The 27455-nt window shown below is 54.9% G+C and overlaps 1 protein-coding gene across 2 annotated transcripts in view; it reads left to right on the top strand.

Annotated features, from left to right (window-relative positions):
- The window catches only part of Prkag2 (protein kinase AMP-activated non-catalytic subunit gamma 2), a 196947-nt gene that overhangs the window by 36150 nt on the left and 133342 nt on the right, over positions 1-27455 (top strand). For both annotated transcript variants that reach the window (XM_090333565.1, XM_090333566.1), the window contains exon 2: positions 22346-22417. In XM_090333565.1, coding sequence (XP_090189691.1) covers positions 22346-22417 — 72 coding nt within the window. The remainder of the gene's footprint in view (positions 1-22345; positions 22418-27455) is intronic.

The following is a 27455-nucleotide window of genomic DNA, read 5'->3' as shown; positions in this document are numbered from 1 at the left end:
TTCTCAAGGCCAGCGCTCTACCACTTGAGCCGCAGCACTATTTCTGGCTTTTTCTGTGTATATGGTACCAGGGAATTGAACCCAGGGCTAGGCAAGCACTTAGTCTCTTCTTAATAACTCAAACCCCTTTTCTTCCCAGTCAGTTTGCATATCCCTTAGAGCATTATTGTCGTTGGCTTTTTTGGGGGGGTACTGGGGATCAAACCCAGGATGTTGCACTTGCTAGACCAGCGCTTTGCGGCTGAGCTGCACCCCGCCCTCTAGAGCAGTTAAAATAGAAACCCAGGGTTGGTTTTATCAGGTGTGGAAGGAAGCCTGTCATAAAGGAAAGGGTTTACCATGCTTATACCACACAGGCCTCCCGAGCAGCCAGGATCCACCAAGAGGGAAGACTGGGCAGAATCTTCACTTGGGGGGTGGACAGGGGAGGCGGCATGTGAGCAGACTTGTGACTAGATGGGTTCATGTTGGCCGATCTGGGGTGTTGGAGTTGTCACTCATTGTCTGGTGGGCTCTGGGGTGACAGGGATGGGGGTGGGGGCATGGCAGGGAGTGAGGCTGTGTATTGGGGAGCAGCTTTCTCTCTAGGAATTGGCTGCTCCTGCATCTGGAGGCCCAGATGTCAAGGCATCAGGAAGTAAACAAGCAAGTTCTCATGGCAGAGAGCTTTGTCCTGGGGTTTGCAGTTTATTCAGCTACAGTGGAGGGGCCTGGCGGGGGGGCGGGGAGGGGGTCCTGGCACCGATGAGAATTGTACCAGCAGAGGCTTCTGGAAGGCCACAGCGCCACTGATGCTTGAGAAAAAGCTGCGTCTGTCTCTCCTGGGGACAGTGGGGTCCAGGGAGTGCCCATGTTGGAAGGCATGGCGCTGTTTACCTCTGGTGTCCACTAGCTGTGGACTGGAGTTCTGTAGGAGTGGTGCAGGGGCCTGGAGCCCGGATACCTCAGGTTGCTGTGTCATCGGCCTCTGATCCTGCCTCATCCGCCGCCCTTCTGCAGCTTGTCTGTCTTTTCACAGCTCGGCTCAGCCCTCCCTCCTGCCGCTGCTGCCCGGGCACAGGTGGTGATGACAGTTCTGGCGGCCAGCGTGTCTGCTGAGCTGTGCCTGCGTTTGGAACGGGCAGGCGCTGGCTCACGGGCGGCAGGGCTGTCGCCGGGCTGTCTCTGGTCAGCCTGTGCTGTCTGCCAGGCGCTTGTTGGGGACTGAGAACACGCCCAGCCCTGGTCCCCATCTGTTGCAGACGGCAGCGCAGTGGCAGCCAGCTCTGGGGAGTGACTGAACCTTGGGAATTGCCTGTCGAGCGAGGCTGGAAAGCCCTTCTTGGCTGGAACTTTGGGGGGCCCGGGGGATCGGTCAGAGCCCAGACCCCCCCTCTGCTCACCACGCAGCCCTTCCTACCAGCATCCCGGAAGGCGCGGCCTGGGACTCTCCTGCCGAGTAAGCAGACTCCATAACCGCATGGCGCTCGCATGATCCCGTGTGTGGTGTGTCCTCTTCGGATGCTTTGTCTCCTCTGTCCGGGCCACACCGGTGCCGAGGCGTGGCGTCGTTATCCAGGAGCCTCTTTTTTTTTAAATTGAACACCCCAAGGCTGCATGGAATGTTCCTTTGCTCCCGTGGAGCTCTGTCGTCCTGTCTCCTTACATAACTTTTCCTCCGTGACTGGGAGAGAAGGAGGTATGAGGGTAGTTGTGTGGGTGCCTGTTCTGCCCTGGCCTCCTCCGGGGCTGCCTCCCTCCCCGCCAGTGCCCGTCTCCTTCTCACGGCTTCCTCTGCCGTGACATTCCCTTTGGAAGCCGAAACCACAGGGAGACGCTATTCCTCTACCTTCCCTCCCTCTCCTGAGTCACCATTCATTCAGTGAAAAATATTGAGGCTAATGGGGGGGGGCTTTTTGAGCCTGATCCCCAGCATGCCCCAGGACTCCTGGCCACAGAGTGTTGGCTGGACTCTGTGGGAGGTGGGGGGCTCCCCACAGCTTGTTGCTTGGTTGCCTCATGGGGAAGACCCCCAAAGAAACAGGGCAAGAGCCAGGCAAAGAGGAAAGGCAGAGAAGATGGGGAGGTCTGTGCTGCAGGAACCAGAGCCCTAACCTCTGGGGTATGGGGGGCGAGAGCAGGAGGCGGGGATGCGGGGCGCTCTCCTCGGGCCTCCCGACCCTGCTGCACCTGAACCAGCCACTGGAGTGTGTTTGCTTGGTTTTGTGCTGGTTCTAGGTCTTGAACTTGGGGCCAGGACTGTCCCTTAGCTTTTTCACTCAAAGCTAGTGCTCTACCATTTAAGCCTGGGCTCTGCATCTGTGTCTTGGATAGTTTTCTGGAAATAAGAGTCTCAGACTTTCCAGCCCCGGCTGGCTTCAGACTGAGATTCTCAGATCACTGCCTCCTAAGTAGCTAGGATGAAGGGCGGGAGCCACCAGTGCCTGGCTTTATTTTGTGTTGTTACTGCTTTATGATCCCCTTCCATGGTCCGTCTGTGCTAGTTCTGCCTGAGGGGAACCTCCGCTTAGGACCTGTGGCTCTGGCCCTTCTGTTCTGTTTGTGGGCACAACCCAGGGGTGTAGCCAGAGTGTGGAGCTTTCCTGGTCCAGACAGAAGAAAAGTGTGAGCCACTAGTGCATGGGCACTTGACAAGGTCTAGATAGTAAGTGCCAGGTCAGGTGGGAAGGACTCAGCACTGCCCAGCTTGGGGTACCCCGACATGAAGTCAGGAGGCTCACGTGAGAGCACAGTAGTCAGGGGAGGGGGAACGGGGACACCCACAGTGACAATCGTACCCTGAATTGAGGCAGGACCCCCCCCCCATCCTGTCAAGCTCCCAGTGGTTTCCTTCACCGCCCAGAGGTCTGACCATGGTCCAGGGAAGTACCAGTTTCATCTCCAATTGGCATAGAAACATACCAAGCCCAGCTTCCACCTAAGGTGAGGTGAGGAATTGGGGCTGGTTTTGATTTGGAATGTAGACTTTGTAGCCCAACATTAGGCCTTGTTTCTTGCCTTGACCTCTGCACCTGGACGCTGTCCCTGAGCTCTTTTGCTCAAGGCTGGCTCTTTGCCACTTTGAGCTGTAGCACCACTTCCGGTTTTCTAGTGGTTAATTGGAAATTAGAGTCTCACAGACTTTCCTGCCTAGCCTGGCTTTGAACCGTGGCCCTCAGATCTCAGCTTCCTGAGTAGCTGGGATTACAGGCATGAGCCACTGTGCCTGGTCACAGATACCTTTTATAGAAGGGGAAGCCAAGGGTTAAAAGGTTAATTCACCAGGGAGTGTAATTGAGAATGTGGGTTTTTGAATGCACTTAGTTGCTTTACCTGAAGATACTGGAAGAAAATCCAGGTGTCCTGGGCTCACCCTCCCTCCAGTTCTTCTACAGGGCAGGAGGAGAAGCTAAGGTAGTGGCTGCATAATGGCAGGGCCAGGCCTTTAGCTGGGCTCTGTCCCTTGAGTCCCTAGTCCTGACTCCTGTCTTGCAGCTAGTATTGAATCCAGCGCTTCTGAGTCCTGCAGCCCCATCCCTGGCTGTCATCTCAAGAGCGAGGCCCATCGTCCGACCTCCTCAGCTTCCCGTGCTGGCTGGCCAGGGGTTGCTGGAAGTGCAGGGTTAGTTTCCATGCTCATTCAACCTCATTGAATACTGCAGGATCCCTACTGCTCTCTGCCACACTGTGCTTCCCTTTCCTTTCAATGTGTTCCAGCCTCTGGTCCCACAAGACGCCTCGTCCATCCCTCACCCCCTCCTCTTCTAGCTAACCTCATATCACGTGTCCTCGGCCCACGGGCCAGTCTCCACTAGTGTCTACACTTTCAGTGCTGCATATTACTGAATTTTAAGTTGTGCTTGGTTAGTTTTAATAGATTGATTTAACTGGTAACTCCTAGCAATCAGCTAAGGATTCTTTATAGGATTAATCTTTTAATCGCCTCTGAGCTGCTATTGGCTACTTCGATGAAATACTTCAGTAAATATCTACTGACTGCCCAGTAGACACGAGGCTCAGTGGTTTCGTCCACGCGCTTGCTTGCTTTCTCGTGATGATGCCGGGAGGTTTTTCTTATCTGAGACTGTGCACAGCAAACTAGAACTCCCACCCGTGCTTTCCCCAGACCTCTGCAAGCCCCAGCCCAGGCTCACTGGGTGGACCTCGAGGAGAACGGCTGGCTTTCACCCCAAAACAATGCATATATTGCCTTGCTATGGTCTGCTGCCATAGCAAGAAATGTAGATAGGACCTTGAACTCCAGCTCTGGGTACTGTCTTTGGGCTTTCTCAAGGCTGGTGTTCTACCACTTCTGGCTTTTTCTATGTATGTGGTGCTGAGGAATCGAACTCAGGCTTCGTGCATGCTAGGCAAGCACTCCACCACTAGGCCATGTTCCTGGTCCCCTATTTGTGGCTTTGGATGGAGTATCATGGGCTTTTCTTGCCTGGGCTGGCTTTGAACCATGATCCCCAGGTCTTGGCCTCCTGAGTGGCTGGGATTAAGGTGCAAGCCACTGATGCCAAGCATGTCTTGCATGACAAGGCCAAGTGCTGAGAAGTTCTGCCATTCCTTCTCATCCCCAGCATCCTCTGGCCAGGGGCCACAGACCGTGTGTTCAGTGTAGCAGCTGGGATCACTTGCAAATTATTTTCCTCCCAAGCCTGGTTTTTCTCCAGCCTGCCTATCTCACAGTGTTGGTGTGAAGGTCTGTTGACAGTGATGGGAAGTAGAAACACAACTCATGTGGCAAAGTGCCGTCCACACGTGAAAAGGCACAGCACCCAGGCCCTAGGGTCAACACAAAAAATAAAAATAGTGAGCTCCACATTTCAGACGAGCTTCTGTTGTGAGTCTCCTAGCAGCCTGGTAGAGCCTGGCAATGCACTCTCCAAAGCAGGACTTGAATGGACTGTTTCCCTGGAATCCTCTGGTCCTGTCCTTCAGATGTTCCTCAGGCAACTGAGGGGAAAGGGTTTGGATTCTGCTTGCTGGGCTTCTCCAGCCCCTCTCCCACCACATTCCCCTCCCCACCTCCCACCCTGCTCCTCCTGCCCTCCTGTCACGAGTGGGTCAAGTTTGCTCTTCCTGGTCACCTGGTATCTCACAGTGTTTCCGCAGCTTTGACCTTCGAACCTGGGACTCATTTGTGTTACTATCTTTCTAGAACCATACATTCCCCTCTTGGTTTTCTTTGGCACCTCTCACCCTGAGCTGCAGCTGAGGGGACATAGGGAAAAAAAAGCAAACACAAAAGACAGAAAACCGAAGCCAGACTTGAGGTTTCCTTTTGATTCTCCTTTGCGGCTGGAGGAAGCCATGGCCTCTTTCTGTCTAATGTCTGCTTTTAAGAGCATCACGATCTGCCTGGTAATCACAGCCTCTGCTGGCTGGTCACCCATGGGTGAGGCTTGATGGGGCAGATTCCCTGGGTAGATGGGAAGAGGTCTGCGGAGCAGGCAGGGTCCTCTCATAGCTCAGGGCGGAGGAGTTAGGGGTCCTCCTTCTATCTGGACACTGGCAGCGCAGGCCCTAAGCCTGGCTCCTCAGGAGGCTGAGATCTGAGGATCACTGCTCAAAGCCAGCCAGGGCAGGAAAGTCTGTGAGACCCTCCTCTCCATTTAACCACCAGAAGCTGGAAGTGGAGCTGTGGCTGGAATGGTAGAACACCAGCCTGGAGCAAGAAAGCTCCAGGTCAGTGCTCAGGCCCTGCCTTCAAGCCATAGTCCTGACATCAAAGGAAAGAAAACCAATCAAAGAAGGCAAACTTGCTTGAGATGGCTGGTGGGGGAAGGGGCTGCGGCAGACACACAGGCCCATAGGATTCGTGTGGCGGAGTGGCAGGGCTTTTCCCTAGTCCCTGACGGTGTGCCTGTCTGCAGGTTCTGGGGGTGGGGGTGTGGAGGAGAGAAGACGGCTGTGGGGAGGCCTCTCTTTTGAGTGGAGCCTGGTAGCCCCCGAACCCAGAACCCAGAACCCAGCCAAGCCTGGCTCTGAGCTGGCTGCAGGCATCTGTCACCACCCACTCCATCTGAGTCATCTCACATTTGCTACCTCCCATGTGTGCATGCGTGCGTGGGGAATCACTGGGAGCAGGGCCGGCTATGGAGGCGACAGGGAGGAGGAGTGTGGACACTCGTGCTCCCCCAGACCTGGTGACAGACCCGAGGACACTCTGAGGGGAGTCTCGGCCTCCTCCAGCCTCTCCACACCCTCAATGCTCTCGCCAGCCTCTCTGCCTGACTGCCTGCAGCCAGAGGCCTTAGCCACGCAGACATCATGGCTGTGTATACAAACATCACCTCTGAGGAGAGGCTGAGAGCTGGGGGCGGGGGTTGAGGCCTTCATTCCCTGCTGCACCTCCTCTCTTCCTTTTCGAAGTCCTCCTTGACCCACGAGAAGCATATCTTCCCTTCTTTAGCTGGCATTTAGGAGACACGAGCTCACGCATCCATCCACGGCTGCCCATCTCCTGTGCCAGCCTCTCCCTGAGAGCAGACATCTTTTCTCAGCTTGCCATTAAATGCCATCATGGTAGAGACCATTTCTATCCCCAAAGGCCCTGTGCCCTCCCCCAGCCACCAGCTAAAGACCTGTGGGGGCAGTCTGGGTCTTAACCTTCGTGCTGAACTAGACACACGAGCCCCCAGTAGTGGGCACAGACAGGCTTGAATGGAAGACATGACTTCTGTTTCTTCTCATTCATCCTAACTTTTGAAAGGCTGTCTAGCAAGCTTGTGTTAATTCATTTCCATGAGCCGTTCCCAGCACCAGCCTTGCTGATCAGCTTTAGCTAGTGTGCAGAGCTGGAATCATCCCTGCTGAGCAGACCTGCTGCTCCCATCTGTCTAAGGGCTCACTGTGAGCCTGCCGGTTCCTGTCCACCTTGAAAGACGGGAAACCCGAAGAGACTTTGTTCCATGTTGCTTTTTCTGCTGTCCCTTGCTATACCAGAAGCTGCCAACCTAGCACACTTTCCTTCCTTTCTTCTTTCCCCCTTCCTCTCTTCATCCCTCCCTCCCTTCTGTCCTCTTTCCTTCCTTCTTGTAACAAATGGGAGTCGACATAGTTTAGAACTTAGCTAGGGAGTGCTTCAAAGGCTTTATTACAGGAGTGCTTGTACATCTCTGCCTTATCTTGAATTTTGTTTTGGTTGTTTATGGGGCTTGAACTCTGGGCCTGGGAGCTCTCCCTGAGCAATTCAGCTCCAGGCAGGCACTCTACCACTTTGAGCCTCAGCTCCACTTCTCCTCATTCTGTCTCCTCATTCCACTTCTCTCCTCATTACTCTTTATTGTATGTTTGTGAGGCTCTGCTTGAGTCTGCCTCAGGCCTGTAATGAGAGCCTGTTGTCTTCTCTCTGGGCTCCATAATGATAGTTTCTGGCTCCTCAAATCACCCACGTATTTTAAAGTAATAACTGGCATTTTTCAAAGAGTTCTCATGCCATAGAAATCGCTTGCTGGGTTAAATCAAGGTTAGGTCATTGAAATAGGAGTCTTAGACCCCAGGCTTCAACTCCTGAGACTCCATTGTCGGGCCTGGCCACTCACTCTGCCTGCCAAATGGATCTCCTGAAGGCAGAGAAAGGAGGCTGATCACATGGCAGAGGCAGCCTCTGCCACACAGCACTTGAGTTCGTAGTCGGCTATCTCTGGGTTCAGACATAAGCTATAGGTTTAGTCACAGGAGGAACCCGGGGAGAGGGAGAGAGGCGTGCATACTCACTACACAGTCCTGGTACACGTGTGGCCTGGCCAGTCATTTCATTCCTTGTCTGGGGAGTGGTTGTAGAGAATTGGTTACCATGGCCGTCACTGGTAAATATCCATGGCTGGCACGTGCCAGCCAGGACCCTTTGGGGAGCTTCCTTCCGTCCCTTGTCAGTCCTGACCTTTATGAAGCCCAAGGTGACTAGAAGTGAATGGCTGGGAGTAGACACACACACACACACACACACGCAGGTGGAGGTGGCCACGCACAGCCTTTCTCCTGCCTTCAGTTAATCTGCAGGACCCACGCTTCTCAGGAGACACAGCTCCACTAGATGTGTATCTACTTCTGGCTTATTTTCTGGTAGAATCTCCTATGGGTCTCGTTCTTTAAATACAAAGCAGAGAAACGTAAGTGGCTTTCACAAGCGTACCTGGCATTCTGGTGCTATATTGCCGCATCACAGGCCACCCCGAAGTCTGATTTCAAATCCTAGCTCACAGCTCCCTTCGCCCCAGGCCTTTAGTGGCTGCTGGAGCATTCTATCTGCTGCTCTGCCCTCACAGCTGGTGTCCTCTGGGTGCTGTCCCCCAGGGCCAGGGGGCACTTTGCTGTAACTTGGCGATTGTAGAGTGTACACATGAATTTGACAGCAGTGTTTCCTTTCCCCCAGGATGCCGCGGGCTCTGTATTGCCTGACTTCAATGTCAGGTCATGTTTCTTCCACTGCATCTGTCACTCACAACCTCTGACAGGAAGGAAGGAAGGAAGGAAGGAAGGAAGGAAGGAAGGAAGGAAGGAAGGAAGGAAGGAAGGAAGGAAGGAAGACTTGGTCTTCCAGTGGGAGACAGCAAGAGAAGGGGTTAACGGTGACCCTCTGGGTAACAGCCTGCTGTGTGGCCCCATGCTAACCAAGCAGCTTCATGCTTTGTGAACCAGGATGGAAAAACAACCTTTATCATGACCTGGACAGACACAGAGACTCAAGTGGGCTGGTAACAGAAGACCCCTGTTGGGCCTCAATTGACTCCCTAGCCCTTGTCCCACCTGCAGCTGGAGAAACTCAGTCCCACAGAATGCCACCTTCAAGGCACCCCTGTGCAGTAATCACACTCCAAAGACCACTGAGCCCGGGGCAAACTTAGTGTCACTTGGGTGCCATTTCTCAGTGATCCTGCAGAAGTCCAGTCTGTTGGGATGGCTTTGTATAAAGACAAGCTTGCCAGACGTGGCTGTGAGCAGTTGGAGAGTGGGGTGGACGGTCGCTGGGGACTTGGGGAGTGACTCCTCATTTGTGTGTCATTTTGCTTTGGCTTTTGAATCGATGAGGTTCCTTCTTGTAGAATTTGCTGGGCAGCTGATCTGCTGTGGCCGGAGGGCTCGCATGGGGAAAGGAGAAGCGCTCATAGGGGCACAAACAGGCAGCTGGGAGGTCTTAAATTCTTAGGACTGAGGTGTGTGTGTTTGGGGGAGGGCAGACTGTTTTTACCAGAACTCTTGAGGAAAGACACCCAAACCCACAGCAATGAACCCCGTTCTTGAAAGACGGGTAAGATAGAGGCGGGAAAGGAAAAGGCTCTGTCGAATCTGGGAAAATGCATTATGCAGGCATAAGTCTCTCAAGTTCTGAACATAAAAGGTCCATTCAGTGTATTGTAAATTTTCTTTTTCCTGTCCTGGGCTGGAACTCAGGGCCTGAGCACTGTCCTTGGACTTTCTCAAGGTTAGAGCTCTACCACTTGAGCCTCAGCACCACTTCGGGCTTTTTTTTCCTATGTATGTGGTACCGAGGAATCAAACCTGGGTCTTTGTGCATGCTAGGCAAGAACTCTACCACTAGGCCAAACTCCCAGCCCGCCACCTTAAATTTTTACCCAGACTGCCTTTTCATTTTAAATCATCCCCATAAAGGAATTCGGGTTTCTGAACCCTTACCTTTGAAATGGTTTTTACACAATGACCCATGGAGTGTTGTGAGGAACCCTGGCTGGGCCCGCAGCTGGGCAGGGGGGCCAGAGGCTGCTCCTGGACAGCAGGTGGGCCACTGGCTGGAGAAGACTGATGCAGGAGAAAGGAGGCTAGCCATGCTGCATCCCGAGGACACGAGCTGTCAGGAAGGGCCGAGGCCATGTCTGCTGGCAGTAGACATGCTGAAAGTTTAGCTAGAAACGTCCCTGCTTCATTTCTGCAGGCCAGGCATACTGGTGACCAAGCGGACAATGACCTACCATGGTCTTTGAATTCTATCCTTTATCCCAGACACCTGTCATCCTAGCTACTCCGGAGGCTGAGCTCTGCAGATCACATTTCAAAGCCAGTCGAGGCAGGAAGGTCCATGAGGTTCTTATCCCCAATTAACTACCAAAAAGCCTGACGTGGTGTTGTGGCTCAAGTGATAACCTATTAGCCTTGAGCAAAAAAGTTCAGGGACAGTATCCAAGCCCTGAGTTCAAGCCACAGTGCGCATGCTCGCTCGCTCGCGCGCGCGCGCTCTCTCTCTCTCTCTCTCTCTCTCTCTCTCTCTCTCTCTCTCTCTCTCTCTCTCTCTCTCTCTCTCTCTGTCACTCATGGGACTTGAACTCTGGGCCTGAACATGGTCCCTGAGCTCCTCAGCTCAAGACTAGCACTCTACTACTTGTGCCACTTCCAGTTTTCTAGTGGTTAATTGGAGATAAGGGTCTCATGGACCCTGGGCTGGCTCTGAATGCCTGGGCTGGCTTTGAATGGCAATCCTCACATCTCAGCCTCCTGAGCAGCTAGAATTACAGATGAGAGCCATGGCTGTCTGGCTTCTATCTGTTCTTTAAACTATGAAAATAGTTCAGTGTAGGGAGACATGTGGTCCCAGAACCATTTTAAAACAGACTTTGGCCAAGAGTTTGGCCTGGTGGTAGAGCACTTGCCTAGCATGAAGACCCGGGTTTAATTCCTCCATACGGGACAAATAGAAAAAGCTGGAACTGGTGCTGTGGCTCAAGTGGTAGAGCACTGTCCTTGAGGAAAAGCCCAAGGACAATGCTCAGGCCCTGAGTTCAAGCCCCAGGGGTGGCAAAAAAAAAAACCAAAAAACAAACAGACTTTGTAGAAATGTCCATGTCCAGAGGCCCCATTTGGGGCACCAGGTCTAAGGACCTGAAGTCCATTGTACAGGCAGGGAAGGGTATCCCTAGGTCTTGAGGTTATCAAGGGCATGTGAGTCTTTTGTGGTCCAGAAAGATTCCAGGACCCACTGGAGGCCTCGTCTATTTTCTGTGGCTATCACAAATGACCTGAGACTGGGTGACGTAGGAAAGGCAGAGGTTTGCTGAGCCGAGGTCTGGAAGCCGTGAAGTCCTGAGATGCTGTGAGGGCCTCCCTGTGCCATCATGATGTGGTGACACAGTACAGGACAGGCGTCTTCCTCATGAAGCCACTGTGGTCAGGATGGGGTTACCCTCTTGCTCTAATCCAGTCCCCCCACCCCCGAAGGCCCCACCTCTGCAGACCTTTGTCCTGTAAATTCCAACAGGTGAACATTTGGCAGGTGAGCTCAAACCACAGCAAGTATTGATAGCCAAGAATGAAAGCAGGGGTGTTCTGGGGGCTCCCCGGGCTCTCCGCGGGAATGGTGTGGATGGGAAATGCTGAGGACATTCAGGAAGTTTCTTCCTTGCCCCGGACCCCATCCTGCAGCTGCCAGCCGAGGCACTCCATCCTGCATGGAGTCAGGATAGGAGGGACGGCACGTGAGGTGGCTGGAAGATCAGGTCCTCCAAGCAGGAGGACCCGAAGGCCGTCAGGCCAAGAGGTCACTCCTCCCCCACTCCTGCCTTGAAAAAAACCCTCCACAGCCCCCCCCCCCGCCTTTCCCCCCCACCTTTTGTCCCTCTCTCCCCGCAGGAGCCTCTGGAGACACTCCTCTCTCCTCCTTACATAACCGCCCTCCAGAACAGCATGCGGTTGTTGGCAGCAAAGACGAAAATCAAAAACTTAAAACAAAACCCTAGGAAATGTCCTTGTTTGGATTCATTAGCAGCGGGATTTCCAGCCTCACGTCCCCAGCAGGCAGCAAGTCCTGGGCCCTCGTTGAGCTCTGCCATTAGCCTGCTATGCAGTGGCCCTGTGTTGCCCCCCTCACACATGCATGCACACATGCACGCACACACGTATGCACACGCTGAGCTCTTGGATTTCTGGCTGATGCTTGGTGTCTGTGGGGACAGTGAGGCCCACCGGACCCCGCAGCCCACACCAGGCGAGGGGGATAGGCCCGAATGGAACCCACTTCTTCCTGGCATCTGGCTGCTCAGTTCCAGCCAGCAGCAAGTCGCTAGGCTCACTGTGAAAAGATCCCGTTGGCCTTGAGATTGGGAATCTGTGCCCCTGCCTTGTGGAAGGCCCCAGAGCTGTGACTGTGGGATGAACTGAACTCTGGCCCCTGTCCACAGGTGAGCCCAGGGCCACCGGCTTTGAGTTGCAGCAGCAGACCCTCTGCAAAGGCCCAAGGTCAAGGTCACAGGCTCCCTGTGGCCTCATCAGTGAGGAAGGGGAGGACCAGACCGTGGGATGGTAACTGGTGGACCTCTGTCCGACTCTGGGTGTCCAGTGTTGGTATTAGTTTTGCACCAGTACTGGAACTTGAACTTGGCATTATCCTTTAGCTTTTTTGATCAAGGCTGGCACTCTTCCACCTGATTCACAGCTCTTCTTCTGGCTTTTTGACAGTTTATTAGGCATAAGAACCTCAGACTTTCCTACCAGGTCTGGCTTTGAACCTCGACCCTCAGATCTCAGGCTCCTGCCTAGCCAACACGACATGCGTGAGCCACCGGTGTCCTCACTCATTGCCTTTGTTTGTGCACAGTGGATTGGGCCCCTCCCTCAGTTTGTAAAATGGTGGCCAAATGGTTTTGGCTTTTCTGGTCCCACAGTGTGAAGAAAGCCAGTACCCCTCTCTTCTCGTGCGTTCAGTGTCCTGCCTTCCCCTCCTGCCAGCTCCTCCTGCGTTAACACTGTGGTGAGCCCAGCTGGAGCAGGTGGGTCAACGAGGGGTGCAGGGGGCTCAGGAAGCACGTGACCGCCACTTCCTGACGGTGTTTTTATAAACAGAGACACAGTGTTGAGGCCTGAGGTGGAAACCACTGCCATGTCAGCTCCACGGCCAGGCTACAAGTTGGGTGGGGGGGGGGCAGAGAGGAAGGAGCCACAACCACTTGAATTTATTTTGTGGAGCCTAGGCAAGGGGGGGATCAGGGAAGAGACCTGGGTGGAGACTCTCGCCTCAGACCCACACCTCCGTGTCCTAGTGCTAAAGGACAGAGGGTCGTGTCCCTTCACCATCAGGGAAGAAGGCCCCAGTGAACCTGGTGCTTGATGTCCGGACGGCTGGTCGCTTAGGGATGACGTAGCTCCATGAGGATGAGGAGAAAGGGGCTGGGCTGTTCCTGGTGAGGCAGAGAAGCGTGGAGTGGGGACACAGAGCAGGGTTGTCACTAAAGCTAGGTGTGAACAGCAGGAGAGGAGACCACAGAGGGAAAAGTAGTACAGCTTTTTCCTTTCTTTGTTTTGTCTGAATTTTCTCAGCACTGGTGCTTGAACTCACTGACACTTCCCCTCAAGGCTGGAGCTCTACTACTTAGGCCACACCTCCAGCCAGACTTTTCGGTGGTGAATTCGAGTTAAGCCTCTTGCTGGGGCTGTCTTCCAACCCCGATCCTCAGATCCCAACCTCCTAAGCGAGTAAGTAGGATTACAGGCGTGAGCCACCAGAGCCCCGCTTCCCCCCCCCCCTTAGATCACAAAGTCTCTCAGCCTGCAGCCAGAAACCATAATGTGCATCCAGAAGCCTAGGCTGTGGGGAACTTGTCTGGGAATGAGGCTGGGCTCCCCCTAGTCTCTCTGCAGCTCCTCCCGTCGCTTGTCTTGGGGAGCCAGTGTTTGTACCTTATTTTTCTGAGTGGTTACATAACATAAATTTCTCAAAGGCTCCAATTGACTGTGGCTCTGCATCTCCCGCCACCCACCAGTACCAAGAGCTGCCCATTTGGCGGCCCTCCGAGATTGCCCAAGGTTGGCACATGTGGGTGCCTCCCCTCCCCCACCCCCGGGTGAGGAGCCATAATGACAGCTTGGATTGAGATGGGAGGAGTCGAGGCCACCAGGCATTGCCTGGCCAGGAGGCAAGGCGCCAGAGAGCAGAGTCCACAGGAGACTGAAGGACCACATCAGACATCTGCTAGCACACTCGTGGCCGAATCCTGAAGAAGAAGAACCTTAGCAGTCCCTTCAGCTGTTGGCTTGAGCCTGGAATCCTAGATACTTGGAAGGAAGGGACCAGGGAATTACACTTCAAAGCCTGACCTGCATCAAGAAATTCTGTGTGTGTATGTGTGTGTGTGTGTGCACGCGTGCGTGCGTGTGTGTGTGTGTGTCTGTGTGTGTGCGTGCATGTGTGTGTGCGTGTGTGTGTGTGCGTGCATGTGTGCATGTGTGTGCATGCATGTGTGTGTGCGTGTGTGCGTGCATGTGTGTGCGTGCATGTGTGTGTGTCTGTGTGTGTGTAGTGGGGCTTAAACTCAGGACCTTGTGCTCTTGGGCTTTTTTTCCTCAAGGCTGGTGTTCTATCACTTGAGCCACACCACTGCACTTCCTTCTTTTTGCTGGTTCATTAGAGATAAGAATCTCCCAGACTTTTCTGTCTAGGCTGATTCCACACTGTCATCCTGGTCTCAGCCTCTTGATTTGCTATAATTACAGGTATATGCCACCAGCACCCAACAAAAAGAATTTCTCGCGACTCATTTTTTAAATTTATTTTTTATTAAATAATTTATTAACATTGATTTTTACATCATATTTCAAATGACGTGTTTAACAAACAAGTGTTCAAGAAGGGAATCTATATACAATCACTGGCACTTAGTTTTTAGAACATAATCAAAATTAGGCTAAGGGTTTGTAATCATATTAATTTATGAAATAAAACATTATGTCTATGGAGTCATAGGTTTTTATGTCTATGTAGTTGTGTTTACATTTCCAGTACCATGTCCATAGCATTGGGTGTGCAAATATTGAGTCCTCGCTCTTGTACTGTTTGGATCTAATAGCCACATATTAAGGATACCATGCGCCTTTTGTTCCTTTGTTGAGACTCATTTTTAACCACTGGGGCAATGACAAGAATCTGTTACCTCATCTACAGGGGGAATACATGTCATCCTCAGTGACACAGGAAATGGGTGGGAGGTGTGGCTCATGTGGTAGAATATCTACCTCATAAGGACGAGGCTTTGAGTTCAACCCCAGTACTGATGGCAGAGGGGGAGGAGGAGGAGGTGGAGTGATTCAATTTAAGAAAAAAAGACTGTGTAGAAGGTGGGCCCCAGTGCCAGCTTAGCTGCCAGCTTAGCCACTCTGGAGGCTGAGATCTGAGGATCTCAATTCAGAACCGTCCCAGGTGGGTAAGTCTGTGAGACTCTTATCTTCATTGAGCCAGCAAAAAGCCAGAATGGAGCTATGGCTCAAGTGGTCAAGTGCTGTGAGTGGAAATACTCAGGGACGTTGCCCAGACCCTGAGTTCAAGCCCAGCTCTGACGGTGTGTGTGTGTGTGTGTGTGTGTGTGTGTGTGTGTGTGTGTGTGTGTGTGTGTGTGAAGTTGCTCCTATCTAAGCTGGGGGGAGGAGAAGGCAATGCTTGTTTTCTGGATCTTCTCATAGCCGGCCTGTGAAATGCTTCTGACCCCTCCTGTTGCTTGGTTCTACAGACAAAAACAGACATCGCCTGCAGAAATGATCTGCTTAAACCTTATCATTTGGCGGCTGGAAAAACTCGGCGTGCAGGCATGCCCCTGGTCCCCGGAGCCTGAGGCACAGCCAGGCGCACGCTGGCCTTGGCCCCCATCTTGGAAAGTGGCCGTCTTCTGGCACATCCGGAGATCGCAGGGCTGACAGAGCCTAGGAGGGAGCCAGACCCCTGGCTCACAGCCCGGGCCAGCTAAAGGGGTGCTCAGCAGGCTGAGACCAGTCCCCCAGCGTGACCCTCACACCAGCCGCCCTTCTGTTTGTCCTGTGCTTGCGCTTTTTTAGTCCTCTTTCTGGGGTGCCCCAGCTGCAATAACAGGGTGCACTGTTAAGACAGAGCTCCAGAGACGCGGAGCAGGAGTCTGCTCAGTGCACGGGCTGGGACATGAGCCCTGCGGCCCCGTGGACAAGGCTCACAGACCAGGTAGCTGTCACCATTACCAAGTATGTTGACTGGTGGGGAGGTGTTGGCATGAGGGGTAGTTTAGGGGAGCTGTATTTGACTCTGGTCCTTACGAAGCAGGGCTGGAGTTGAGGTGATTGCATGTGGCATATTTATACCTTTCCGTTCTTGGATATACCAGGCAGTGACTCGTAGTTACAGAGAGGAGCTTGAGAGAGTGTCATAAGCTACCTACGGATGAGTCACAGAGCTGCACAAACCCTCCTCCAGCCACCTGAGCAGGCACTGTGCCCAGGACACTGGTTCTGCCTGGAAGAGCTCCATATCTGCTCAGCCTCTGACCTCATGTTGTTTTTCTCCTTCTGGAACTGAACTGCACCAGTGCAACAGAGCAATTCAGCACAGAGCTGTGAGATGGAAGTGGATAGATCCGAGTTATAGGACCTGCTTGGGTTGTCTGGTAACCCGGCAGTCTGGCACTGGGCAAATGGCTTAAACCTCTTTGGCCCCCAGTATCTTTTATCTGGAGATGGGCACAGTGCCACTGGCTTACACAGGTTACTCTAAGGCTCCAAAGAAGCAATAGCTAGCAAATGTAAGGAGCATATTGCCAGGTGAAAGATGGCTGTAGTGTGTGTGTGTGTGTGTGTGTGTGTGTGTGTGTGTGTGTATGTGTGTGCACTCGTGCACACGCTCACATTCTCTTGTTCTTACTTGGCTCTTTCCACTCAAGGCTGGCTCTCTACCACTTGAACCATAGCTGCACTTCTCGCATTGTTGGTTAACTGAAGGTAAGAGTCTCACGACTTTCCTTGACTGGCTTAGAATTGGGATCCTCAGCTCTGAGCCTCCTGCGTGACTAGGGTCACGGCCTGAGCAACCCGTGCGCAGCTGATGAAGGCTGTTTTGAACACCTCAATTCTTTTAGTAGACCTCTGGCTTTTGCCTGCGTTTCTAAGGCCAGGTTAGGAGGTGGGGTTGCGTGAGTGGATGTGGTTCAAACCTCCGGAGTTGTAGGATGTTTTCTTCGCGGGTGACTTCATCACCTCTGAATCCTGGGAAGCCACTCTGTCCACACGGCCTGATGATTGCCTCGAGTGTGGTCCAGGTATAGAGGCCCTGCATGCGCCTAGCTGATGGCCTGACAGCGGGTGAGAAGGCATCTGTGAGCAGACAGCGCGGCGTCCAAGCTTGGGGCCTCCTCCACAGGCATGTGTACACAGATGGACGCACACGCACACATGCCCGGGGAGATGTCTCACATGCAGCCATGGAGAGGAAGAGGGGTTTGGGCCCAGGGTGGACAGGTGTGGCTGGTGAAGCTGGGGGAGCTCAGAACTCAGGACCTGCGTGCCCAGCTCAGTCTGTGGGTGCCTTGGCCTTCAGGACCATCAGAGCTCAGGACTCAGTTCTTCTAGGAGCCAGTCGACTCCTTGTCGGAGTTGCAAGAAGGGACTGTGGCAGCCTGTCACCATATGGCCTGAGAGATGGCAGCCCACGTCAGGGCAGGGAACCCTTTTTCCAGAAGAAGCCAGCTACTGGCACCTTAGACTCGGTGCAGGGCTCCGCTGAGGAGAAGGGCAGCAGGTGGCCCTCGAGATGCACAGGGTGGCTGGAGCGCCGGTCTCGCCAGGCCGTGATGGGGGAGAAAGGGTGTGAAGCCGCTGTGGTGGAAGCCAGAGCCCGGGCCACCTCCCTTGTGCGTCCCAGTGTTGGCTGGCTGGGCCAGGAGCCCATCCGGAGCCCCCATGCTGGCCGCTGGCTAAGGGACGGCTTGATCAAGGAACCAGTTCAAACCTGAGACGCCTTTGCAGTCCGCTGTGTGCTGGGTACAGAAAAACACCTAGACTCACAAGGCCGCTGACAGAGTCAGAGTCTCTGAGAAATAAACCGATGGTCTTTAGCAAGGGGTCATATGTTCTGAAACAGGGGCATGGCTGAAGACTCGGTGGCACCAGGGAGAGGAATCTGTTCTTCCTGTGGGTGGGGCCGAGCCGGGGACCATCTGAATTGGACTTAGCTGGCATGTAAGAGCTCCCTGAATCAGCATTTGGGGTAATGGTGGACAGGAAAGCAAGAGCCACACCCAGAGGAAGGAGGGCGGGAAGGCTGGGGAGGGCATCTGTGCCCTGCTGTGGCTCGGGCTCCTAGGAGGAGCTGGGAGCCTCTCCAGGGCAGCAAGAGTGGAGTGATCTGGCTCGCAGGGAGGTCACGCGTGCGCGGATGAGAGACCTACCCTGGAGAACTGTAGAGGAGCTGCAGAGGCGCACCGGGCACAGGGTGTAGAACCATGGAGGAAAGGATTGTGCTGAGCATGCCAGGAACGAGACTGCAGACGCGGAGGAGTGCATGGAGCCCAGACGCCTAGAGGAGAGCGCTGTGTCCTGTGACTCACCCCATGTGTCCCCACCAGCCGAAGGGTGCTCTGCCAGACACGGGCGAGGAGGCCACCCCACGCACCCCACTGCTGTGGCAGAACCCCCTCCCCCCGCCCGCCAACCCAGTGTGCAGCGGGTTGCCGAACTGCCGAAACCAAGGAGGCGCTGAGTGCCCGCCCGCCCTGTCTGTGGGTGGCAGCGCCCCTGGGCCCCAGGCAGGGGCTGACTCAGGTTTTCAGGGATTGTTTTAACCACAGACTTAGGGAAGGCTAGGATGTTTGGAGAACAGTTGGCCCACCCCAGGGAGAAGAAAGTGAGAGGAGATACAGGCCGGGGGCAGACAGAGGAAGGACAGAACCCAGATGAAGGACGTGATAGTGGACAGCGGAAAGATGCCCAGCGGAAAAGCATCCCATGTTCATGGACGGGAGGACGCTGCAGGCCAGATCTACTCAAAGCAGCCTGCAAGTCCAGTGCAGACCGTACCAGAAATCACAACATTTTGTAAATATAGAAAAAAATCCACCCTAAAATTCATAAGGAATCTCAAAGGATCCCAAATAACCAAAATAATCTTTTAAAAAAAAATCAAAGAATGTCTGGGTTTGGTGGCACAGACCTGTAATCTCAGCATCAGGGAAACAGGCAGGAGACAGGCAGTTCCCGTCTCGTAATCTTCCTTCCAGCCTGATACACAGCAAAACTTTGCTTCAAGTCAACCAAAACTAAAGGACAAAGTTGGAGGTCTCACGCTTCCTGATTTCAGCCTTATTACAAAATGGCAGTCGTCAAAATTAGTGTGGGTCAGTTGTAACAGCCCTTCTCACATTTACAGCCAGGGGACTTCTTTTGTGGGGTGGGGTCGTGGCATGTGAGCTGCAGCCTGTCCTGCCAGGTGGGCGTTCTGCCACTTGAGCCATGCCCCATCCTTTTTTGTACTAGTTATTTGGGTGGAAGGTCTTGTGTGTTTGCCCAGGTATGGCTCAAGCACAATCCTTCTATTTAGCTGGGGTTATGGGCCTGTGCCACCGCACCCTATCTCAATGGCTTTTTGACAAAAATGCCCAGACTATTTAATTGGGGGAAAGGACAGTCCTTCCAAAACACAGCGGTGGAAAAACAGGACATCCAGATGCAAAAGACCAAAATCACACTCCAACCTTTACCACATACAAAAACAAACCAAACTGAATCAAAGGCCTCCGTGTATTTTAAAATCAAAAACACGGGGGAAAAGCCTATGACCCTAGATTGAACAATTTTAGATACAGAAAAATAAGCACAGGGCAACAAAGAGAAAATAAGTTAACTAACTACAAGAAATAAAGGCTTCTTTGAAACAAAAAGACACAGTCAGAGGGGCTGGGAGTTTGGCCTAGTGGTAGAGTGCTTGCCTAGCATGCACGAAGACCTGCGTTCGATTCCTCGGTACCACATACATAGAAAAAAAGTCAGAAGTGGTGCTGAGGCTCAAGTGGTAGAGCTCTAGCCTGGAGAAAGTCCAAGGACAGTGCTCAGGCCCTGAGCTCAAGCCCAGGCCTGGCAAAAAAAAAAAAAAAAGACACAGTCAGAAATATGAACAGGCAATCCACAGAATAAGAAAAATACTTGCGATTGCACATTAACTGGATCTCAACTGCAGCCAATTAAAAATGGGCCAAGGACTGGATGGTCCATTTTCCAGAGGGAATGACCACTGGCTGCTCGGCACAGGATGGATGCCACCATCTTTATCATGAGGAGAGTCGGGGTAAAGCCTCACACCAAGGGCTGGCTGCCATGGAAGATGGCAGGAAGACAGCGCTGGTAAGAACGGGGAAGCGGCCCACGCTCTGCCAGGGGGGAAGTCACCCCACAAAGCAGCATTGCGGTCCCTCAAAGAAAATGGAAAGTCAAATTTCGTAATGTACAATAACCCCGCTTCTGGACATGTGCCGCAAAGAACTGAAAACGCTCATCAAGAGGGACTGCTAACTATGTCCTGTAGACCAGGGTTTGTCGCTGATATCTGGAGACTGGATCTTAGGTCACAGCTTCGGGGCCGCGTGCCTCCAGGCCTCTCCGCTCCATGTGGCTTGTAGGCTCCGTCCGCCGTGTGTTTGTGCTCTTCGCTGCCGTGGTCTGGTATGGGCCTAAGTCTCTTCTTATAAAGATCACAGCCCTACTGGGTAAAGATTTTACTTAACTACATCTAGAAAGTCACAGCCAGCAACTGGGCGTCTATACTCCTAGCTTCTCAGCTGATGGAGCGCGGAGGGGCACAGTTGAAAGCCAGGCTGACAAATCAGAGAGACTCTTTATCTGCTGCTAACCAGCAAAAAACCAAATGTGGCCCTGCGGCTCAAGTGGTAGAGTGCCAGCCTTGTGCAAACAAGCTAAGCATGAGTGTACATCCTTGAGTTCAAGCCACAGTGCGTGCATGCGCATGCGCATGCGTGTGTGCGCACAAACACACACACACACACACACACACACACACACAACTCAACCCTTAGAGTCTCTGTGTGGCTCTGGGCTTGTTGGGGCTCCTGCCACCTAACACCATTTATAGTAGGCAAAAGCAGGAGAAAGGGGGCGCCCACTACAACGAAGAGCATTCAGCCTTAAGGGGAAGGTTGGGTGCGCAGTGGAATAAAACGCTGCTGTGGCCACTTCCATACAGTTCTGAGTTGTCCGATTCAGGCCTGGAGCTGGGGGCCATGGAGCCGGTGTTTCGTGGGTCCAGAGTTTCAGCCTGAGCAGACCAGATCTCAGGAGATGGATCTGGTGATTTGCTCCGAGGAGTCAGGCTAGCTCACCCCTTCCCCACACTCCCAGCTATCCAGCCACAGAAGCCATCACCTCCCAGCACCCCAGGGGAGGAAGGAGGGAGAAAATGGAGGGCTGAAGGGCCATAAAGGGCAGGAAGCCAGGCAGGAAGAACATCTTTCCAGTGCTAAAGCTTGGGAGGAAGCATTGCCTAGCCTGTGGACAGCCCTGGCCTGAGGGAGAGGGAGGGAGAGTGGCAGGGAGGGAGGGAGAAAGGAAGAGAGGGAGAGGGGAGGAGAGGGAAGAGGGAATGAAAAATGTGAAGTTTTGATGATTCATTGTGTTGGGTGTATTTTACAATTAGAAGTATTTTAAGCTGGGAGCTGTTGGCTCAGGCCTGTAATCCTGATCTCAGAAGGCTGAGATCTGAGGATCACAGTTCAAAATAAGCCTCCTTGTGCGGGGCAGATGTAGAGCTGTGGCTCCAGTGGCAGAGCACACACTAGGCCTTGAGCAAAAGCAAACAACAACAAAAACAGGCCCTCGGATGGGCACAAAAGGAAACAAAATTGAAATAATTAAAAACGGAAGGCCCAGGCCAGCCATCTGCACCTGAGGACGGGCGGGTGGAAGGAGGACCATCTGACTAAGGTGTCGTGGTCCCCAGAGTGGCTGCCAGGCACAGGAGGAGCAGGGCGGGAGGGTGGTAGTGACGTCTCCGTTGGTGGCTGTGGGATTTGCGTTCGACCCCTGTCCCACTTATAAGATTGCTGCAAGACCGGGATGTGGCCTAGTGGTAGAGTGCTTGTCCACCATGCACAAAGCCCTGCGTTTGAGTCCTTGGTACCACATACATAGAAAAAGCTGGAAGTGGTGCTGTGGCTCAAGTGGTAGAGTGCTAGCCTTGAGAGAGCCCAAGGACAGTGCTGAGGCCCTGAGCTCAAGCCCTGGGACTGGGGTAAAAAGAAAAGAAAAGATTGATCCACAAACCCCAAAGTGTGCACACACACACACACACACAGGCCCCACAGACACCCACTGCCCACACTGTGAGGCATCATGCCATCTGCCTTCCTTGCGAGCCCCTGGCCCTTCCTGTCCCTCAGCCCATGGCCTGCCCTTGTCTTCCCTGGGGTGGTGGGACACTGGCAAGGCATTCTGGAAGGGCGAGGGGAGAGCCAGCCTGGCGGTGGTGGCTGGATGCACAGCCTCTTCTCCCTGCCCCACCCTCGTCTGTCCTGACCAGACGGGTGTAGGACGCTGCGTGGACGGGGACGGGGACGTGCGGTTCCCAGGCGCTGGGCGCTGCCGCCGCTCACTGAATTCTCTCTTCCCCTTCCAGGACCTGAGCTCCTTTGCCATGCCGCTCCTGGATGGAGACCTGGAGAGCTCGGAAAAGCATTCTTCTCGAAAGGTAAGCGTCCTTTCCCCAAGCTTGCTACGGCTGCCCTGAGGCCGCCACGGCAGACGGGGCCCAAGCACGCTTCCCTGGAGCCTTCTCACCCCCTCACCTGTGCTCCTGGAGCCTTCTCACCTCCCTCACCTGTGCTCCTGGAGCCTTCTCACCTCCCTCACCTGTGCTCCTGGAGCCTTCTCACCCGCCTCACCTGTGCTCCTGGAGCCTTCTCACCCGCCTCACCTGTGCTCCTGGAGCCTTCTCACCCCCCTCACCTGTGCTCCTGGAGCCTTCTCACCCCCTCACCTGTGCTCCTGGAGCCTTCTCACCTCCCTCACCTGTGCTCCTGGAGCCTTCTCACCCGCCTCACCTGTGCTCCTGGAGCCTTCTCACCCCCCTCACCTGTGCTCCTGGAGCCTTCTCACCCCCTCACCTGTGCTCCTGGAGCCTTCTCACCTCCCTCACCTGTGCTCCTGGAGCCTTCTCACCCGCCTCACCTGTGCTCCTGGAGCCTTCTCACCCGCCTCACCTGTGCTCCTGGAGCCTTCTCACCCCCCTCACCTGTGCTCCTGGAGCCTTCTCACCCCCTCACCTGTGCTCCTGGAGCCTTCTCACCCGCCTCACCTGTGCTCCTGGAGCCTTCTCACCCCCCTCACCTGTGCTCCTGGAGCCTTCTCACCCCCTCACCTGTGCTCCTGGAGCCTTCTCACCTCCCTCACCTGTGCTCCTGGAGCCTTCTCACCCGCCTCACCTGTGCTCCTGGAGCCTTCTCACCCGCCTCACCTGTGCTCCTGGAGCCTTCTCACCCCCCTCACCTGTGCTCCTGGAGCCTTCTCACCCGCCTCACCTGTGCTCCTGGAGCCTTCTCACCCCCTCACCTGTGCTCCTGGAGCCTTCTCACCCCCTCACCTGTGCTCCTGGAGCCTTCTCACCCCCTCACCTGTGCTCCTGGAGCCTTCTCACCCCCTCACCTGTGCTCCTGGAGCCTTCTCACCCCCTCACCTGTGCTCCTGGAGCCTTCTCACCTCCCTCACCTGTGCTCCTGGAGCCTTCTCACCCCCTCACCTGTGCTCCTGGAGCCTTCTCACCCCCTCACCTGTGCTCCTGGAGCCTTCTCACCCCCTCACCTGTGCTCCTGGAGCCTTCTCACCCCCTCACCTGTGCTCCTGGAGCCTTCTCACCCCCTCACCTGTGCTCCTGGAGCCTTCTCACCCGCCTCACCTGTGCTCTGGTTTTGCGTAGCCCAGGACCCCACCCCTTCCTGGCTTCCTACCATTGCCTTGTTGTGCTGGGCAGAGCTAAAAGAGGAAGACTGACACTAGGCCAAGCTGGATGCTAAGTAGCAAAAAGGCTGTAGAAAACTCTAGAAAATTCAAGACTGGCTGTAGTTTTCTAGCTTTCTGCAGGTTTTCACCACAGATACAAACTGGGGTTCCACACCCCCAAGGCATGGCTCTCTCCTGTCCTTTCCAGTTCCCCATCCCTGTTCAGCTCACCACCACCCCCCCACACACACCCAGGACTCCTGCCAGGTGAGGGGGCAGGGCTGGCGCAGGCTGTCTGCAGATGTAGCCGGTAGCGGCCAGCCCGGATTAAGACAGGCATTCCACTACTGCAGACTGCAGCAAAACTATGAATGACTACAGTGGAACCAACCAATTGTTCTAGGCCCTTGGGTTTCTTGGCACGATGGCCTCAGAAACCGATGTGTGGCCCAGCCACAGGAGACCCAGCCACAGGAGCAGCTGGTGTGGCAGGAAGGAACCATGGAACTCGGAGGCCTCTGTGCAGGGCTGGGCCATGTGTGAAAACCCAGGAGGGCCAGAGGTGTTCCAGAGAACCATAGCCACCATCACGCCTGAGCCCTAGCTTTGGGGAGACTGTGTGGCATCCTGCTCCCACGTTTCCTGGGCGTCTCGGGGGCACTGGTGATGTGTGTGTGTGTCCCCAGGCGATGTGGCAGAGGAGACGCAGACCGGTGGCCCCAGACATCACAAGGCAGACACAGGGCAGCAGGCTCTGTAGAAGTAGCACCAGGCCCGGGGCAGAGGGCGCTGCAAGCAGATGAGGGCAGTGGAGGCCTCCAGGGGCCTAGCTGGCTCTGTGACAGCCCGAGCCTGGGCTCCAGTCAGGGAGGAAGGCCCAATGCTGAACCTCGCCTTGGCTCAGCCCTCCCCCACCCCACCGCACCGGCCACCTCTAGCCTCCCCCCTTCCTTCCAGAGTCCCCACGGGTCTGGGCCCGCACAGACTTTGTAGATGAGGAGGTAGACTTGAGGTCAGAGCCACAGCTTCCTTCTGGGCTGGCCACGCCAGGCTGCTGGACAGCCTGAGGACGGCAGGCCACGCCACGCCAGCCACGCACCACGAGGACGCTTCTGGCCTCTTCTGTGTGGTTTCCGCATCTTTGGTCTGGACTCAGGTCCCCACCCCTTCCAAGCACTGCCCCTTCTGCAGTGATGACTGACCGGGGCCTGGCTAGGGCTGGGTGTCCACGCGGCAGCCCCCACGAGGCAGGTCAGCCTGGCTTCACTGCCGGCCCCCTAGCCAGGCATGCGTGCTTGTCATGGCATCCAGGAAGCGTGTGGCAGTCGCACGTGCAGTCCCCTTCCCCAGAAGACCTGTCACCTCGGCAGAGCCCTCACCACACGGCAGCCCCCGTGGTCAGCGCCAGCAGAGGACGGTCAGGGCCAGCTGGGTCACCCGACTCCACTGCTGTCCCTTGTCACTCAGCCTGCTGGTGACCGAGGGTTCTCCCCTTTACATGGGTCTGGGACAGTCACCTGACAACCTTGTCACTCCTGTTAGCCTGTCCTCCATGGCGGTCTCACCCATCTTAGTGGGGACTAAGAACATGCTTACCTGTGTGTGTGTGTGTGTGTGCGTGTGTGTGTGTGTGTGTGTGTGCGTCTGTGTGCGTGTGTACATGCGCGCCCATGCACCCGTGTGCTGGTACTGGGGTTTGAACTCAGGGCCCTGTGATCTTGCCTGATTTCACCACTCGAAGCTGATTCTCGACTCCTGGAGCCACACCTCCACTTCTGGCTTTCTGTTGGTGAATGGCAGATAAGAGTCTTTGGACTTTTTCTGCCCAGGCTGACCTTGAGCCAGGATCCTGGGATCGCAGCCTCCTGAGTGGCTAGGGCCACAGGCGGAGCCACCATGCCTGCGGTGCCTGTCCTTTATGACATGGCCCTGGAGTAGACACAGTGGGCCTGGCCCACGGCCGGTGCCCAGGCGCAGGTTGGGGGTGCGGAAGATCCTTGTGTGGACAGGGCAGCAGATGCTCCCGGCAGCTGGAGTCGGCTGTATGGATTTCCCAGCTCCTCTCCTGAGAAGACTGGCACTTAGGGCCTTCCTTAGGACTGGGCACTGGTGCCTATGTAGTGCTGCCCAGGAGACAGGGCCTCAGGGGACCTGGCCCTGCCTGCCTTGCTTCCTCTCCAGTGGCTTCATGACAAATGGCTGTGTCTGGGAAGCAGAGGCTTGAGCGATGGCCGTTAGCACGTGTGGAGCCGGACACACCCGGGGGTTCTCTGCCATAGCCCAGGAGTCTGCTGGTCCCATTGATTAAAGGATCATGTTGTCGTGGCTGGCCTAATGGACTGGGCCAAGGCTGTCCCTGGTGACTCCCGAGGCGCCCTTCTGCCGCTCCTCTCCCACCCGGCAGACAGGCCCCCGGCAGGCTCTGTGGAGGCCATTTGATTTTCGGGGTGAGTGGAAGGAAGGGCTCCCTCTCGCCTCCCCAGGCCTGATGGCTGAGTAGACTCCAAATACAGAAGGAAACCCTGCCAGAGAGGTCCCAGCCCTTCCTGGCTGCCTTCCTGGCAGGACTCGGCTCCCAGCCAGGGCAGTGCCCTGCCGGTCTGGAGGACAAGGGCGCCCTCTGGTGGTGGGAGAGCTGCAGCGGCCCCAGGCCCGTCAGTGCCATGGGTCTGGGATGGACGGGACCCTGGGCTGCGGAGAGCAGCCTTCTCAGGATTCCTTTCCCATCCTCTGAGCCTGTGGTGGTAGCTGCGCTGCTGAGTGGTAGAGGTCAGGTCACAGCATGGCTGGGTGACGCCATACCCGAATTTGAGCTGACATTCTAGCAGTCCTACCAGCCAGGAGATGGACAGGTTGCCTTTATGGGGTCAATGGGGAAACTGAGGCAAGGGGTGGGGCACGCTGCTGCAGGAGTGGTGTTCTCTCAAGGGCTGCAAATCAGGGGGCAGCACTCAAGTCTGGGACTCGATCCTTTTTCGGTCATGGTGAAGTGACCGCCATCAGCTGCCTCTCACGCAAACGCCACAGCAGCTTGGGCGTGAATTAGTCGTCGTCTTCCGGAGGTCCTCAGCACGGAGGCAAAGCTCACTGCTTCTGGATCACAGGGGCTTGAGCTTCCCCCAAAGAAGACAAAAGCACGCTCCCTTGTAGTGAGACCTGAGAGGGACTCCCAGAAGGCCTTTGGAGAAAGGCAGAGGGAGCTGTGGGACTAGTCAAAGGAGCTGCATTTACCATGCCCTCTCCAGTCCCTGTCTCCTGTCCCCTCTTGCCTGCTGGTGCCCCTTGTACAGAGCGGGTCAGGGTGCCCAGGGGCCTCTAGGAGGAGCTGCTGGACAGCCAGGACGGGAGGTCCTCTGGCAGGGGCTGACTCCCAGCCCATCAAGTGTCCATCCAGTAAAGGAGCCCAGATTGCGCAGGAGAGCACTGGTTGCGCATGCCTGTAAGCCTGGGTTGGGGGAGGGGGAAGCTGACGTCTGATGAGTTTTGCTTGAATCTAGCTGGGCAAGAAAGTCTGTGGAGACTCTATCTCCCGTTAATTACCAAAAAGCCAGAAGCAGCACTGTAGCTTAAGTGGTAGAGCACTAGCCTTGAGCAAAACATGCTCAGACGGCACCCAGGCCCTGAGTTCAAGCCCTGGGACTGGCACAAATGGTGGGGGTGGGGGTGGTGGTGATGATGATGATGATGATGGTGATGACAACAATGATAACATAAATTAAGGACAGGACAGGTCCAGTGCGGGACAGGCAGCACGTGGCGTGCTGTGGCCTCACTCTTGTCTGTTGTCACAG

Source organism: Megascapheus bottae, chromosome 5 (genome assembly GCF_031878675.1).
Source record: "Megascapheus bottae isolate mThoBot1 chromosome 5, mThoBot2.hap1, whole genome shotgun sequence".
NCBI classification, from domain to species: Eukaryota; Metazoa; Chordata; class Mammalia; order Rodentia; family Geomyidae; genus Megascapheus; species Megascapheus bottae.
This window is presented reverse-complemented; position numbering and strand designations above follow the sequence as displayed.